Genomic DNA, 16,544 nt, shown 5'->3' with positions numbered 1-16,544 from the left:
AGTTGCACCAAAATGGAGACAGATGACCTAATTCCTAGCCAAATTGAGACAGTTAACCTTATTCCTAGTTCAGCCATTATTGTTCACCAAATTCAATTTAAATTGTTAAGCAACATCTTAGGATATTAGGTAAAAACTATTTAAGGTTAAAAAACCAAAAAAACAAAAGCAACTCATAACTGTTTAATTATTAAAATTCTAATATTTTATTAAAAAAACATCTCAACTTAATAATTTAAATTATTAAATATAATTTAAAAATATAATTTATATTAAACATAACTTGTTTCTGATAATCCTAAAAAGCCAGTTGATCAACTATACAGGCAAGTATATTTGTCCTGCTCCTTAAATTCATTTTTTGCCATTTTTTTTTGTCTGGATGCAACAGCAATCTTTCAGCTGTTTCTAAAAGCCCAAAACTGGAGTATTCAAAGGAATAAGTGACCTTTATAAAGAACTTCCTTGACATGGTTTCTCGTGAAAAATACAAAACTTAGGCAAATCTAGCAAAGTCAAAGAACATAAGAACATGTAAATAAACAATGTAGCCATGTGGTAGAAAGCAGAATCAAATATTGGCAGAGCTCGTTACATATGACACGACGACGGTGACGTCATCGAGTTTGCCTCCATAATAGCGGTACCCAGCATCTTGAGCTGCAGTTGAAAATGGTGTCTGCCGGTTCGTATCCAGTGCTCGTTGACGAGCCAAAGCTGCAATCTTCTGAGCAGTTGCTTCGGGCCCTAAGCCAGTTCTTATAGCATGTACCACAACCGCAGTAACCTCGTTGTTATATAAGTTGTCAAATAATCCATCTGTCCCAGCTATAATGACATCACCAGGAGCCACAGGAATTGTGAAAACCTGAGGCCATCAATCCCAGAAGGATGCTCGAGTGAGGAGTCTTTTTTTTTTTTTTTCAAATTTCACAACAGTTACTCAAGTAAAGTCAAATCAGTTTCTAATAATTTTGAGAAGGAAGGAAAAAAAAGAAGACGACATCTATTGACTAGTGCCATAGCTAGTTAGCTACATCACATGTCAATCAGACATTAGGAACACGTACTTTAGCACTGAGAAATTGCAATCACCGAAGCTCAAAACAAGACTATTCTTAACTGACTAATTTGCATTCTTAATGAGACCTAGACTTCAAAGGTGCGATAGAGAAAAGAGAGGATGTGATGACATATTAGAGAGATTCAAGCAAGCAACGTGTTAGATTCAAATCATCGATCTAGCTATTATAGGAGGTTGTAATGTGGCAGCATATGAACAAACAATATATAAGATCAATTTGGATAAAAAGACAATAGCAAAACCAAGGCAAGAATTCTTTGTATTGCAAAAATGTAGACATACGTTATGCATATGAAACGATGCTACAATATTGTACAAAGCTTATGCAAACATGCGAAAAAAAAGTGGGGGGGGGCATTAACTGACCTGGCCAGAGCTAGGTAGATCACCTCCATTGCCAGTTTCCAGTTGATATGTAAAATTGAAGCCATGCTGCTGCACTGGGGACTCGAAGACAGTACATCCATCTCTAACCACCATGAATCCACTGTCTCCCAGATTAATGGCATGTAATCCCTGTGGCAAGAAGAAGTCCATATAAGACCAGATATTCTTAAACAGTCACTTTCACTCGGTGCATACTTAATAAAGCAACCTTTGTAGAAGCACTTAATAAACAAACACAATTAAATACAGGCACTGAAAAATAAAAGGCAAGTCTAGTAATCTTCATATAAATTGACCATTCAAAGAAGGATGTACGCTAGTAAAATATTGCTTGTGCATTCCAATCCACAAAAAGTGATCGGAAGGTCGACACACTTTGTTCGTGATGATTTCATGAAACAAGGAAGGCCATTGCTTTCTATCTACTAGATATAGAATTGAGTGATTATATTGTGTTACAAGGATTATAGTTTTCAGAAACGTTCTGAAATTTGCAATACCATAGCAGAAATTAAAAACCTTGAACTTCAAAAATGCTACCCACTTTTTGAAAACTTCACATTATCTGGACTAACCATCTTCGTTACACTAGTTTGAAATGGAATTTTCATTCTTCAATAAAAAAAGAAGGAAGAAATACAAGTGCATTGAAGATTGAACCATTGATTCTGACTGAAAACAATAACATTATAGACATCTAGTGGAGCTCATTAAATTGTGTTAACAATATTCAGTAAGGTGTTCCTGCCAGAACACTTCATCAATTGCAATATTAAAAAAAACAGCTGGGTGTAAATAGACATGAGGACAACACACCTCACTTTTAAGGGCAATGATGCAGGCCGTCGATGAACCCTTAGCTTTCATGTTTGCGTGAGCCTTCTCCAACACCCTGGCTGGGTCAATGGAACCATTGGGTTCCTCTTGAATTGCATTTACTGAATGAGACATAAGTTCACGAGAAAATTCTCCTGCATTGACTCCTACATCTGCCCAGCCACCTACACCATCTGCTATACCTATGACTTGTTCATCTTTGCATATGAAGTGAGCATCTTCCCCACCAGTCTCTTCCTTATCAGGATGTGGCAGGTAACATGATCCTGAGAGTAACTTCAAGTTTCTGTCATCAACAATATTTCTGAAGTCAATACTATGCAAATAGGTGACTATAAGACAGCTTCCTTTTAAATCCCAATTAATTTGCAAGATTTTGTACAGTGTTGCCAAACCCTTGCTTCACCACTGCCAAATCCATTGCGCAGAATATAGGGAAACCAATAATGTTTGTACCGCAATTTTGTATTTGATTATAATAAAATTTGAACTGTAAAATGAGTCACCAAAAAAGAAGAATTGAAACAGAGGCAAGGTGAGAGCACATACAGGCCAGATACCACAGTGGAGTCTACCGACTGTTCCTCGGAGGAATTCCCATCAAATGACACATCTTGAGCAGCCCGACCAAAGACACACACAGAAGACGAAGAATACAAGTTCTTCAACAATGGTCCAAGAACTAAATTATTTGCTTTACCATTCCTTCTTATTGCATCAAGCATAAGGTTCCCACACACCAAACGACTTTTCGGCAACTCCCCATTTCTCATTTTAACACTCGCTTTTAGACAACTAGAACGACTTCTGTCCGAGAAAAAAACACCACTGGGTTTTGGAAACTCCAATCCATTCACACAAGTGGCAATCAGGTCATCGATATGCACATCACCGAACACAGCTTTAGAACTAGAAGCAGCCATTGAAGTTCGAACAAGAGACCTCCTTGATGAAAATTGACTAGTATTTGACACCAAAGAAACCGAGTTTCGGCCAAGTATAGCTCTACCTAATCCAAAACTCAGTTTCAAAAGAACCCCAGATGGCATCTTATCCTCTTAACCAAATAAAATCACCCTCTTAGCCAAAAACCCGAGTTTCATTACTTCCAATAAAAAACCTGAACAAGTCCTGCTACAACAATGAATATCTATCAAGAACCTGAAACGGGTTTTCAATTCGGAGTGCTTAACATTAGAATCTAAAGATAGAAATGAAATAAAAAAAGAAACTTTAATGTGAAGAAAACATACCTTTTTTGGATTTATAGAGAGATTGGTGGAGAAAAAAACTGAAAGTTTGAAGCTTTTGTTTTGGGGCTCGTTATTGGAAGCTCCGAAGATGGTATCTGGGTGGGTTTTTCTTAGAGCTTCTTTCTCCAAATCTCTCCTGGGCTTATCTGCCTCTCTCTCTCTCCTGTGCGTGTTTGCCTAGGCTTTGCTTGTGTCCAAATAGTGAAAAGAGTGGAGGAAAATAAAGCCAAAAGGGTTATTCTTTGGTTCTTTCCAAGCTTCCAGGTCCCGGCTAAATATGGGTTGCTTAAGTTTGGTTTTTGACCAAATTGACCCTGTGATTTATTCCTTTTTTGTTTCCTTAATTTCATTCTTTCTGGATATCAAATCTGACTTCTCCGTTGATGAAGAGATGAGTTTTTGACCAAGTTTGGTTTTTGACCAAATTGTCCCCGTGAACTAGACATGACTAAATAAGATAAATAAAAATAAGATCAAATAAAAATAAAAAAGCTTAGTGTGGACAAGACATGGTTAATTGTGGATTAAAATAATAAAATAATTAATTTGCTTTTTTTCAAACAAAATTAATTATCTTGTTGTTAAGAATAATACCTTTTTTTCACATAATTCATTGGAGATTGATCAGGACAAATCAATATTTTTATTTTTTTAATACTATAAAATGATTTAATTACTTTTAAATATAAGCAATATTAAATTGGTTTTTAGAGGCTCTTTATCTTTTTTTTTATACAAAAAATAACTGAATTATTCTAAAAAAAACTATCATGCTAGCTTTCATGGGCTTTTTTGTATGTTTCACTTATTTTTTTTTTGTTGTTATAATCAAGTAAAGTAATGGGCAATTCGGTGTTTTGTGATTGATACGTGCGGTGTTGTTTACAATGGCATTCAAGGTAGTGTTTAAATCTTCTTGGCAATCCCTCCATTCCTAAACGGTCGTATGGTCAACGTACCTTTGATTTAGAGTCGGCGGCCTTTTTTGTTTCCTTCTATTCTCTCTCATTCTCAATTCCAGTGTCTAGCTTTCTAATTTTTCAAAGTAGTTCTTAAATTTATTTTTCCTTTGAATTCGTTTCTTGTTCTTTTGATTACTATTTATTTTATTTAAAATAATTTATAAAATTAGAATTTATTTTCAATTTCATCCTCCTTCAATTTTTTTCATATATCATATTTGGCCTCTATTCTTTTGATTTTGATTTGTTTTATTTGATATATTTTTTAAATTGAATTTTTTTTTTACGATTTTATCCTCCTTCAGTTTTTTTTCCTATTAGATTTTATTCTTATTTTTTTACTATTTTTTGTACCTTGAAAAAAATTTAGACTGATATTTTTTTATTTCATCGTTCAATGTTAAATTGATTGAAAATTAAGCTATTTGATTAATCTCATGTTTAGGATTTCACGGGTTACTAGTTTAGGATGTTAACTTGAGTTTAGAAGATTCGTTCAAGTTTGCTTCTTTTTTTTTCCTTTGTTTAGGATTATGTATTTTTTAATTTTATCATTCAACATTTATTTAATTAAAGATCGAGCTTTGATATTTTTTATTGCTTTCTATAGAATGTTTTTACTAATTTTAAAAACGAAACGAGTTATCTTGAATCTATTTATTTGTTATTCTTTGTTAAAAATAGTTTTTTTAAAAGAAATTTTATTTTTGAATTAGATTAAGTTAATTGATTAAAAATAAGTATGAGATGCTCACTTTATTATTATTTTTTTGGTTTGTTTTCCAAGTCGTTGTTTTGATGGCGCATGTGGTTTCTTTCAATATCGTCCTGAGTATGATATTGACAACTTATTTTTTTATAGTTAATTATTGTTAATTTGTTTTTACTTTATTTTTTTAATTATATTATTAAATTTATCAAATATATTGAATCCGGTCAAGTCAATGATTTATATGTCATATTTTTCTTAGTTTTTTAAAAAATATTTATGTGACCTGTACATTTTTTTCATGTTAAAAAAAAAAATTGAACCCGGCCCACCGTCGTATATATCATACAGGAAACATGAGATAAGATTCTGACTATATAAGAGAAAATATATATTTTATATATCTCAGATTCAGATGTATCAAATAACATTATAATGTGGTTTTCAATAATCTCGTAGTGATTGCAAATGAAATTGTAATTTCGAACCTTATTAACCTTATTTAGATTGCTTTTTGTTATTGTTCCAAAATAAAAAGAACAAATACAAAAAATATGTCTTTAAAAAAGTGTTTTGTTTGATGTATAGAGATAAAGATATAAAATAAATTTATTTTTAGAATATTTTTGTAGTCAATTTCTGTTATTTTAAAATAAAAAATAATCTTTATTTTCATTATCTATATTTTTTTTATATTGAGATGGTAAACAAAAGTTATCTTAAAAATTTTATTGAATTTTACGTAGATAATATTTTTTTTAAAAAAAATTATTTTATCTTGAGAATATAGTAGTTATGTTAAAGATCAAAACAATTTTCATTTTCTACTTACAATTTCTTTTTAAGTGAGGATGAATATAAATCTATTTGATTTAAAATTTATTCTTAATAAATCATTTGCAAATGCCTTTTCATTTTAGAATACCCATCATATTTTACATCTTTTATGCAAAAATGCTTTTATTATGAATTTTTTTATATAATAAAATTTGGTAGCTGAGTAATAAGTTGGGGACTTTTAGAGGGTTTTTTGGGCAATATAATTATGGTTAGGTTCTAACTAGTCAGTTGATTCCTGTTTTGCCACTAGTTGAATTATTATTTTTTTCAGCACAAAATATTAAATGTACAAGTGTTGTCAATATATTTTTATACATAAACAATTATTTTTACTATCTTGACAAGGCGCTTTCAACACCCTAGATGATGTGTTTGGTTATGGTACGACGTCGTACATGTAACTCGAAAGGTATTGATGGCACCCCTTCACTAACATATTTGTTGCCCTCGTAAATATCTTTTTTATTACTAATCACTAAAAAAAATCATTTTAAAAATACAATCACCTAAATGCAAGCCTGATAATTTGTACTCTTAAGAATATTATAGTATTTTACACTACTCTGGTTCGCAGTACACTGTATCTTGGTGTAGAATAAATTCACTGTCACAATCAGTTTGTTTGTTTGTTTTTTTTTTTTTTTTTAAAATTTGAAGGTTGGTGAATGGAGGGGACACAAGTTGAAGTGGCCACAAATAGATAAAAGCCTTATTGGGCTGTAGCCTGTTAGAAGATGGTTATGCTGACAGATTAGGCCTTCACTTCTTGATGTGTATGGTATCACAGGGTTGGGCTGAAGCCCATATAACGGCATATTAGGATTGGGCTTTTTGCAGCTCCGGAGCCCATGGGAAATTCCATGATGTCCATTTTGCTAGTGAGGCTTCGGACAAGGACTAGCTTTTGTTGTCTTCAATCTCCATTTCTTGTGAAAACCTACCACTACACTTGTCAATGTTAACATTTAACAAAAATATACAGGGTGCGGGAGAAATATACCAGCTATAGACACTAAAAAACGGTGAACGATAATAGTAATGTGATAGTTTTGCTCCTCATCAAATCAATTTAAAAGGTTAAACTCGTGGTAAGATAAATTTTTTCATGTGATGCATTTGTTATTAATATTTTTATTGGGGGCACAAGGATCTTCTCATAATTTTTTTAGAATAATAAAATACTTTCACTGTCCTTAAAAGCAAGAATTAGATAATTGGTTACTAGGTTTTATTGACATTTCAATTTTTTTTTACGATTTAATTAATTTTTTACCATTGGAACAAAAATGCGGGCTTGCTTTCATATTAGTTTTTGTGTTATAAAGAGATTGGTAGAGAGATAAATTAATATTTTACATTAATTAAAAATTATTAAGCTTTAAATCAGTCAGGCGTATGCTAGTGACGCGGAAGCTCATGGAAGGGTTCCTCCATACTTAGACGACGCATACAACATTGTGCAACAGTGAAAAATTATCTTTCATAACATCATTAGATTCCTCACGACATCCTTTTCCATTCATTGCAGCACGTGTTTGGTTTTTTTGGATGAATTATTGTTAAAGCTGTTTTTTTTTCTCTCTCCTTCATCAAAATTCACGTTGAGCAATTAAAATTTCAGAGCATTCCCCTAAGTTGAGAATATTTTAATATCAATCATTATTCTTTTGATTTGTTATGTTTTTTCTTGACTTTTTATAAGTTTTTATTTTATTTTTTAATTTTATTCTTCAATTTAGATTTTTTGTTTTTTAATATTTGATACTCGTTCTTTGTTTTTCCTTTTATTTTTCCCTTATTTTTTTTTATAAACATTAAATTGTTTTCAATTCCATCCCTTAATCAAAATATCTAATTTGTTATTTTTTATAACATGATCCTCATTTTTGAGTGATTTCTTCTTTTATTTCTCTTGTAAAATTATTTGTTCTTTTCCATTTATCCATTCAATTCAAAATTATCCTCTCATCTGGGAAGAAAAAAACGCAGGAACGATATCCCAGTTCTTAACTTTTGTGCTTATATGTGTCCAGATAAACATGAGATGTAGGGCATTCTGTAAGTAGAGCATGTGATGTTCATGCATTGTGTAACCAGTTGGTGAGGCTTCAGTCTCTTCTTGTCAGGTATCTCTATCTGTTGACCTGTGTATTGGCTTCTAGTGCTTGAGATCCCAGGATTGATTATCCAGGACAGTGAACTTACTTCAATAATTAGCAAAGAGTTGAAAGAAGAAAAAAACAAAAGAAAACATTGCGCCATCAAATTTAGAAAATCTTCTTCTACTTGTGATTACGATCCAGTAGACTTTACTGGTCTTTAAAGCTCCATTAAAAATGATTCACTAATGGCGGATCCCCGTCTTGTTCCCCGATGAAAAACACTTCTTTTATGGAGAATCTTTCTTCCCCAAAATCATTTATGGAAGAAATCTTATCCATTAGCTAACCTATTCAATCAATGAGTGATTTTTTCGAGATTCTTGGACATGCAGTGAATTACTGACACATTAACTAGAAGCCTTCGGCTATACAAAATATTATAAGAGGGCGTGAGTTTTTTGTTTTTTTATTTTATTAACTCAGGTGATTGAGCTAGTTTGTGTGTATCTCGACTAATTTTACGGGCCTTGAAGTTAACAACCATGTAAGTCTCCAGTGACCATCATATTAGCACATGGCTCGAACCTAAGACTACAGGGAAGCAAACCCTTTAGTCTCAAGTAAGTGCGTGAGTTTTTCGTTGTATAGCTTAAACATGTTCTATTTTTTATTATTATATTAAAATTATTGGTTTGCTTTTTGATGAAAAATCGGGAGACTTTATAGAGAAGGTAGTTTGGTCTTTTTAATGACTCATTGGTCATTCAAATATTATTTAGAAATATATTAGTTTTTTTGGATGTTTTACGCAATAAAATGATGTAATTTACCATTAATGTCAACAAATCCTACAACTGTTGTTGACCAAGAGTTATCTTATTTTTTCAAAAACTTTAAAATAATAAAATTACTTATTTATTATTGGGGTAAAAAACAATTAGAAAAGTTGAGCAAGAGTTTTTTTTGGTTTTTATGCTTCTTAGAATACAGTTACCCTTAGAAAAGGCAACCATCAAGGCATACATCTAGGCGTATTTTTTTCTTTTCCTACAATTTTTTTTAATAATTTCCATGTTCATAAAGGAGTTCTAGTAATTTTAAGTTGAAAAAATAATTTTTTATTCAAAAAAGCTACTGGTTTGTGTTCATTATGAGTTAGTGCATGTGTGGCATCCGAGTCCTTTAGAGGATGCATTCGACGCCATACGGTGGCCAAACCTATAATTTCATCTTATCTTTGGCCAAACCTTCTTGTTGGTTTGGGGTGTAACAACAGATGATAAATTGTTTGTCGTCAGCGTTTATTTTTTTTTCCCTTCTTTTCTCTATTCCAAAGAAAGTACACACGTATTATTTTTTCTTTTGATTTTTTAATTTCAGTCCTTGTAATTTTATTGCTTATTTTCATGCTTGGCCCTTTTATAAAAGTTTTTTATGTTTTCAATTTAGTCTTTAAATAATATGTTATTATTTTTTCAATTCGATCCTTATTCTTTTGATTTTTTTTCTTGGTTCTTTTATTAAAATTTTACTGGTTTTCAATTTCATCATTTAATTAAAGTTTATATTGTTTTATTTTTTTTTCAATTTAGCCCTCATTCTTTTTATTTCTTTTTTATTTTCAATTTAACCCTCCAATTTAAATTCTTTTGATACCCTCTAGTTTATTTTTTTTATTTTGATTTTTACCCTCATCCTTTTAATTATAATTTTTTTGTGATTGGTTTTTTTTATAATTTCATCCTTCCATGTTTGATTTATTGGGGATTAGACTTCGTGTCTTTTTCAATTTTGGTGTTTTCAATTTAATGATACGAATCACGAGTTTTAAAAGTTAATGTGGTTCGGTATTTTTTTTTCTCATTCTACATTATGTTTTTTTAAAAAAAAATTGATTTCGTGATTATCATTAATTTTTTCAACTTATACTTTGATTTTTTCAACTTATACTTTGATTTTTTATGCAAATCGATGACAGGCCTGGTTTTAAAATTATGCTACAAAATAAAACAATTCCTAGACTAGCTACTAATCAGCCGCATAAAATCTGGGTCGTGATTAAAAAAATCTTGGATCACAAGTGAGCTTGTATTTCACGTACGAGCTGTCAGCATCTATTATTAGTCACAAACATACAAATAATGAATCAAATTCCACAAAAACAAGCAAGCAAAGGTGGACTAATGGATTAATGACAGCAAATTCGGATGATGCAAAAAAAAAAAAAAAACCTCGAAGATATCAATAAACTGGAAAACGACAACAAGTAAAGACAGGCAGAGATTTGACTTTGATTGATATATACCTGTGTATAAATATTATATTCAACTGGGTAGATCGAATGTATTCACTGTTCTTATTGTTCCAGTGTTTTTTTTAATAGCATCAACACTGTCAGACCAACTTGATAGCATTCAAGATCTAGCTAGCTTCCAACAATCCCTTAAATGACAATTTTAATTAGCTGGGATTTGATCCCAATGAATCTCTCTAGATTCAACCATGGCCACACAAATGTTTGAGCCCACAGCTGCATTTCAAGGACCTGAGATCGAGTGTTTGATGGCACAATGGACCCATCTTCGAGATTGAATTTGATGGTGAATCTTCTTGAATTTGAATTTCTGTTTTTTTGCAAATACGTCCGTCAAAGGTCAAAACATCAATGGTCTATTTAAAACTCGATTAGTAAAAGTTCAAGCTTGCTTGAAGTCACCGTGATGATGGTTAAAAAAACACAGTTGAGGTCAATTACTGCTCAAGAACGAAAAACATGAGCTTATACAAGAAAATGAAAGTGGCGTTTGCTTAAGATGTTTTAAACCTGCAAGCTGCAAGGTAAAAGAAAAAAAATTGATTTTATTTGAAAATTAGTGTTGTTTTTTTTTTTAATAAAACAGTACGGTGTGAGTTTTTTTTAACAAAAAAACATAATTAATATATGTTTTAATTAGAAAACATGACATGTCAAGATGACATTGGTGAGAATAATGCAATGTTAAAAAAAAAATTAAGTTAGCTGTCCCAAATTATGATAAGGAAAGAAGATAAAGAAAAAAATAGTTATTGTAGGCACACCAAAAATCCAATTACAATACTAGTATTATAAAAAAAATCTCAACAATATAGATTTAACGGCTTTAAAAATTGTCACTAATGAGACATGAGTGTGGTACACTCTCCGTCCGAAAACAAATGAGCAATTGCAGTGATGAGCAGGGAGAGAGAGAAAAAATAAAGAAAGAAAAAGATTATACAGACACAACAAAACTCCAATTATGATATTACCGTTATCTTTGAAAAGATCTTGACGAGATGAATTTAACAATACCAAAAAAAATCACCAACAATGACCGGAGTGAGTCACACGCGACATGTGACTCACTTGTCTATGGATGGAGAGTGTGGCCCACTATGGTCATATTGATGATTTTTTAGGTATTGTTAAATTCTATTCGTTGAGATTTTTTTAATAATATTATTAATATTGTAATTGGAATTTTAATATCACACTAAATTTATTTTTTCAATCTCCACTCTAATTTCTTTAAAATGACATCTCTTTTAGTAGCGATATGCAGCAACAAGTCAACAACGTCAAAAAAAATTTTATAAAAAATATGCTAGTTTGCCAATTAAAAAAAACAAAAGCAGTGCTAATAATAATAATAAAAAACCCAAAACTTTTCTTGTGGTACAGTCCAACTCTGCAACCCAATTATGATCCGACCTCTATTATTGCTGATTGCAATAACTTCTATCTTATCGCAAAGGGCTAGTACGTACTGTAGAAATGCAAGAAAATACAATCAGAGAAGGCGTTCTCGCCTCAAACAAAGGATGCAGAAAAGGAAAAGAGAAAAAATACAGTGCTGGTGCTTGTGAATTTGAGTGCTCTAGCAGTGAAATCATTTTTATACGCAAGCATAGAAATTTGAAACTCAAAAGTGAACAGTTATATACCGTGGCTTAGTGAACAGTTATATACTGTGGCTTCCATGCAATTCCCGGAAACCGAGAAGCAAGAAATAATCAGTTCAGGGAATAGTTAACTTGACAAAGGTTCTTTGTTGAATTCCATGGCTAATTGCATTGTAGAGGTCACCCTTGGCTCATGGATTCCTTGCTTGTGGGTGACTTTGTCCTATATAAACCTCAGCAAACGAATTGCAGTATTTGAATAATGCACAGCATGGATCTGAATTGTTCTCTTGCAGGATTCACAATGCCTCGAGGACTGTCATGAGTGTCTAGAACAGTTGGTGTCATCAAATGAAAGATGAGACTTGGTCACTTTCTCTTGCTCTTCAAGTAAAAAACTCATCGATCATTTTGTAAGTTTTACCATCTCATTTATTTCCTGTTTCATGCAATTATGATAAGCAGTACACATTTCTGCATGCAGTTTTGTCCATCATTGACATTGAAGACCGAGCTTCATTGTCTTGTTATGAAAAGCTAAGTAGCATGTGAGATTTCACAAATTTACCAGACAGGACAGGACCCCAGTCAAGCCTGCAATCTTTCAGCATGTTTTTCTCATTAACAATCTTACCAACCCTGATGACATAAAAAAAAAACTTAACGGTAGTTCAAAATTTAAAATCACTCGAAAGAGTAGATTTCGTATACAGAAACAAAATTTGTGTAGGCCCTGACAGGGTTAGGAAAGCAAGATCTTAATACAACAAAACCATAAGATACATCCAAGCTAATATCATTCATTGGCAGCAAGATGCGTTGGTCCATGTCTAATTCCACGTCGCAGATACAAATCTGTTTCACAAAGCTCATCCTTCCTGGTCCGCAGCTGCTAATCAAATTTTGAAAGTGCATCTGTTTTAATTGTGTTATCAGGCAATAAATGTGAAATAGTGGTTAGGAAAATGTACGTAAGACCAAGTTTTACTTCAAAGAGAGAAACTACGGTTCAAATTTTCAGCTTTAGCGACCTTAAACATTTAGTTCATCATATACTGAATAACTTAAGCCCCCATACATAAATCAGGAAGAAAAGTGTCCCTGAATTCTTGGCCACATATCTACACCATGGCAGCACAACAAATAAAAAGAACCAACCATCATTGATGGGCTGATCCTCACCTCCATTAGAGTAATGCATCGTGCAAGATTATATCTTGTCATCATTGCCTCGGGAGAATCACTTGCCCTGAGCCTTAACACCTTAATTCCCCGAGTAATATGGAGAAGCATAGTTCCTTGCTATAAAATGTCATCAGCTCCTTCGCATGTCCTTGCCAGAAAATTCTCCACCTCCAAAAGAAGCCGCTGCTGCAGCCACATCAAGACCACCACCAATAGATGTAATGAGAGCCGATAGACCACCACTAGGGCTCCCACCAGCTGCCATCCCCAGTCCAAGAAAATCAAGAGTGGCATGCTTCGGACCAAATACAGAAGGAGTTCCCATCATCAATTCCTTCAGTCCAGAACCTCCATCACAAGGCAGGCCCAGTCCAAGCCCGGCAGTAACTGAGGCATTCTCAGGCTCCATTTGCCTATGACCCCATTGCATATTGTCTGGCTGGGCAGACGATGAAGAAGATGACACGATTCCAAGCCCACGAAGCAACGATGCATTTGTAGCAGCAGCCCCCATTTGAGCAGCTTTCTGTAACAGTGCAGTTGCAGACATAGCTGGTTGTGGCGGTGGTGCATATTGCCTACGTTCCTGCCCTGCAGTGCCGAATATCGATGACCCGTGATTGGTGGAGAGACACAAAGAAATTGGTTCAGTTGAGGATGGAGTAAGGTCTGTTGGACGATCAGGATGGGCCATGGCATGAATTAGATCAGTAAATGCAGTAGTCTGAGGAGCCTGCAAGCTTCCTGAAGCAGTTGAGGAAGCAAATAAACTAGCAAACACACTACTGGTGCTGCTGCCATTGCTGCTTGAGCTAGTGCTACTGCTGAAGCTTCCATTGAACCCTGCAGTTACCGTGGCTGGAGCTGGAGCTGGAGCCGGTGCCGGTGCTGGTGCTGGTGCTGGTGCTTCTTCTATAATTTGTGAGGGATCATCTGATAACTCTACATAATGCAACATTGAAAAGATTAAAAGGAAAAAAAGGAGACACGAAAAGAGGGCACTTATCAAACAGACATGGAAAGTTGAGCTTTTCTTTATGAAGAACTTTAAAAGAAAAGGCAGAGTCAATAATAGTAACCTTTATCTAAACTAAACCCAAATCTCTTTCCCTTTTAGTTTTTGAATCACTTGAGTCCCTTGCCAAAGATTGCACAAATTGAATCTCAAAATATTTTTCAAGACCTTATTTTTCTGGCTTTCTTAGCTCTACAAATCTATTCAATGCCATTTAACTTACAATAACAACAAACATCAGTAACAGACAAAAAACTACTAAACTCCAAGATCTAAAGAGAGACAGGGAGGTAACAACAAACAACAAAGATTTTTTCTTGTTTGATTAAGACAAAAATCACAACCGACAAAATTGAAGAAGAATGTTTGAAAGTTTCCAAATTTAGTTCCAAAATGTTTTTACCTGGACTCTGAATTGCCAGAACTGGAGATGATATCATCCCAGTTGACTGAGCTAGTCCTGGTGGCGCCTGGCCCTGATCCGAACCAAAATCAGGAGCCACTGGTGGGGCTACTGGTGCTGGCGGTGGAGATGAATCAACTTGCACTTTCGGGTCAGATTCCTGATTTGGTTTTGGATTTGGGTTCGGAGTCTGAGTTTGAGCTCTAGCACTCTCCTCCGCCAAGGCATCACAAAATGCTCTGTGTGTAATAAAGCTATCCCTCCTTCAAAAAACAACCAAAACAACACAACTTCAAAATCCAAACAAACCCACCAAAAGTCACATAAATATATAAAAAATTGGATGATAATATTACCTTGAAAACAGAGTACCACAATCACATTTATACTCTCTAGTACCACAAATCTTTGAGTGAGCCTTCCAATCAGACTGAACAGCATACTTCTTCGAACATTTATCGCATTTCCACTTCTTTTCCCCATGTTTTCTGCAAAAATGCTTCTTTATTCCTGTAAGATCGCCAAGAGCTCTTGATGGATCATGGTGTACACAAGTTGGTTCTGGACATACATAAACTCTCTTCTTCACATCTTTACTTGATCTTTGCCTTAATTTCCATGGTAGATTATGTCCTCGTCGATGAAGTTGCAAGTTTTGGTCTCTTTGAAACCCTTTGTTGCATATTTCACATACAAATCGATTTGTAGCTAAAAGGGTCTTTGGCGATAAGGCTATCACCTCTGCTTCGGGATCTGCAAGAAATTAAAAAAAAAACCAATTAACTTTAACTAACCAAAAACTAATTAAGTTTCAAATTTTATTAATATTCACTGATTATTTACCTGGCATTCCAGGGAGGTTACGTTTTTTCTTAGCGGTGGCGGCAGACTTGGACGGTGGTTGTTGTGGTGGTGGTGGTTGGTTACCAGATGAAGAGACACTAGCTTCACCAGAAGCTGTAGATGAATTATCTAAATCAACAGGCATGATTCCTACTTGAAACCCCCCCAAAAAATAAATGAAACCAGAATCTATATCATTTATAACTTCTAAGAATTTGAAAGAGAGACAAACGTTTCTCTTTTACTCACTATTTTCTAGGGTTTGGCTTTTCCTTCTCTCTCTCTCGGCAACCAGTCAATGGAACTCTTTTTTCTTGTTGGGTGTTTTTAAAACCTACCTAACAGCTCTAATGACTAATGACACTCACTTCTCTGATCAGAACCTCACATTAACCAAAGAACTCAATGATTAAACCCAGAGAGACGACCCTGTAAAAAAGCTTACTACAACTTTCACATCAGAACTTGATTTTAAAAAGGAAAAACCACAAAAAACCAAAGCAACCGATCACCGGCCGGGTTGATGATCTATGATCTAATGATCAAAATTGAATCTTGAACGCTGAAAACTAATGAAAATCAGAAGTGAAAGGTGTTTTAAGGCTGCTATAACTAGAAAGGGAAAGAAACAAGAGAGAGACTTCGTGTGAAAGCTTGAGAGAGAGAGAGAGAGAGAGAGAATTTGGAGATGACAAAGTCTTTGGTCTTCGCTTCTTTACTTTTCAGAGATGAGAAAAAGATTTTCATAAAAAGAAACCAATAAAAAAACATGGGTTAAGTGAGTTTAGTTAGTGTTTACTAATCACAAGGTTAAATTAGTTTTTTAATTAACTCTTTTCTTTTTCTATCCATCCTTACATTAATTTTCACATGTATTCAACTTTAACCTATGTTAATTTTTTTTTTTTAAATAGAATTGATCTAGACAATAAAGATAAAAGAAATATGTTTTTTATATATAATTTTAGTTTTTTAAAAATCAAAATTAACTTCAAAACTATTA

General features: G+C 33.5%; 2 protein-coding genes across 4 annotated transcripts; both read right to left on the bottom strand.

The window, feature by feature from the left end:
- Positions 1–430: 430 nt before the first annotated feature.
- Positions 431–3,810, bottom strand: LOC7473153 (probable protein phosphatase 2C 80). 3 transcript variants are annotated; one of them, XM_024605844.2, is made up of 5 exons: positions 3,562–3,810; positions 2,858–3,469; positions 2,288–2,594; positions 1,451–1,600; positions 431–868 (listed from the first exon to the last, which is right to left on the bottom strand). In XM_024605844.2, the coding sequence occupies exons 2-5, from the start codon at positions 3,355–3,357 to the stop codon at positions 572–574; spliced, it is 1,254 nt and encodes a 417-aa protein (XP_024461612.1). In that variant the 5' UTR covers positions 3,358–3,469; positions 3,562–3,810; the 3' UTR covers positions 431–571. The 3 variants fall into 3 exon arrangements, with proteins under 3 accessions (XP_024461612.1, XP_024461614.1, XP_002310798.2); XM_024605846.2 differs by having other exon boundaries at positions 2,858–3,442; XM_002310762.4 differs by having other exon boundaries at positions 2,858–3,439.
- Positions 3,811–13,077: 9,267 nt separating this feature from the next.
- Positions 13,078–16,261, bottom strand: LOC18101209 (zinc finger protein GAI-ASSOCIATED FACTOR 1). The gene is made up of 4 exons (XM_006380689.3): positions 15,542–16,261; positions 15,055–15,451; positions 14,699–14,961; positions 13,078–14,222 (listed from the first exon to the last, which is right to left on the bottom strand). Exons 1-4 carry the CDS (start codon positions 15,684–15,686, stop codon positions 13,411–13,413), a joined length of 1,617 nt encoding a protein of 538 aa, XP_006380751.2. The 5' UTR covers positions 15,687–16,261; the 3' UTR covers positions 13,078–13,410.
- Between the last annotated feature and the right edge of the window lie 283 nt (positions 16,262–16,544).

The sequence above is a fragment of the Populus trichocarpa genome, chromosome 7 (genome assembly GCF_000002775.5).
Source record: "Populus trichocarpa isolate Nisqually-1 chromosome 7, P.trichocarpa_v4.1, whole genome shotgun sequence".
In the NCBI taxonomy this organism is placed as follows: Eukaryota; Viridiplantae; Streptophyta; class Magnoliopsida; order Malpighiales; family Salicaceae; genus Populus; species Populus trichocarpa.
Note: the sequence above shows the minus strand (reverse complement) of the source record. Positions and strands in the feature narration are given on the sequence as shown.

Excerpts from the sequence above, each read along its gene's own strand:
- LOC18101209 (XM_006380689.3), bottom strand. The coding sequence starts at position 15,686 with ATGCCTGTTGATTTAGATAATTCATCTACAGCTTCTGGTGAAGCTAGT. Across the intron at positions 15,452-15,541 it reads TAACCTCCCTGGAATGCCAG|ATCCCGAAGCAGAGGTGATA; the intron begins GTAAATAATCAG and ends AATTTCTTGCAG. Across the intron at positions 14,962-15,054 it reads TGTGGTACTCTGTTTTCAAG|GAGGGATAGCTTTATTACAC; the intron begins GTAATATTATCA and ends TGTTTTTTGAAG.
- LOC7473153 (XM_024605844.2), bottom strand. The coding sequence starts at position 3,357 with ATGCCATCTGGGGTTCTTTTGAAACTGAGTTTTGGATTAGGTAGAGCT. Across the intron at positions 1,601-2,287 it reads TCATTGCCCTTAAAAGTGAG|GGATTACATGCCATTAATCT; the intron begins GTGTGTTGTCCT and ends TTCTTGCCACAG. Across the intron at positions 869-1,450 it reads ATCTACCTAGCTCTGGCCAG|GTTTTCACAATTCCTGTGGC; the intron begins GTCAGTTAATGC and ends TGATGGCCTCAG.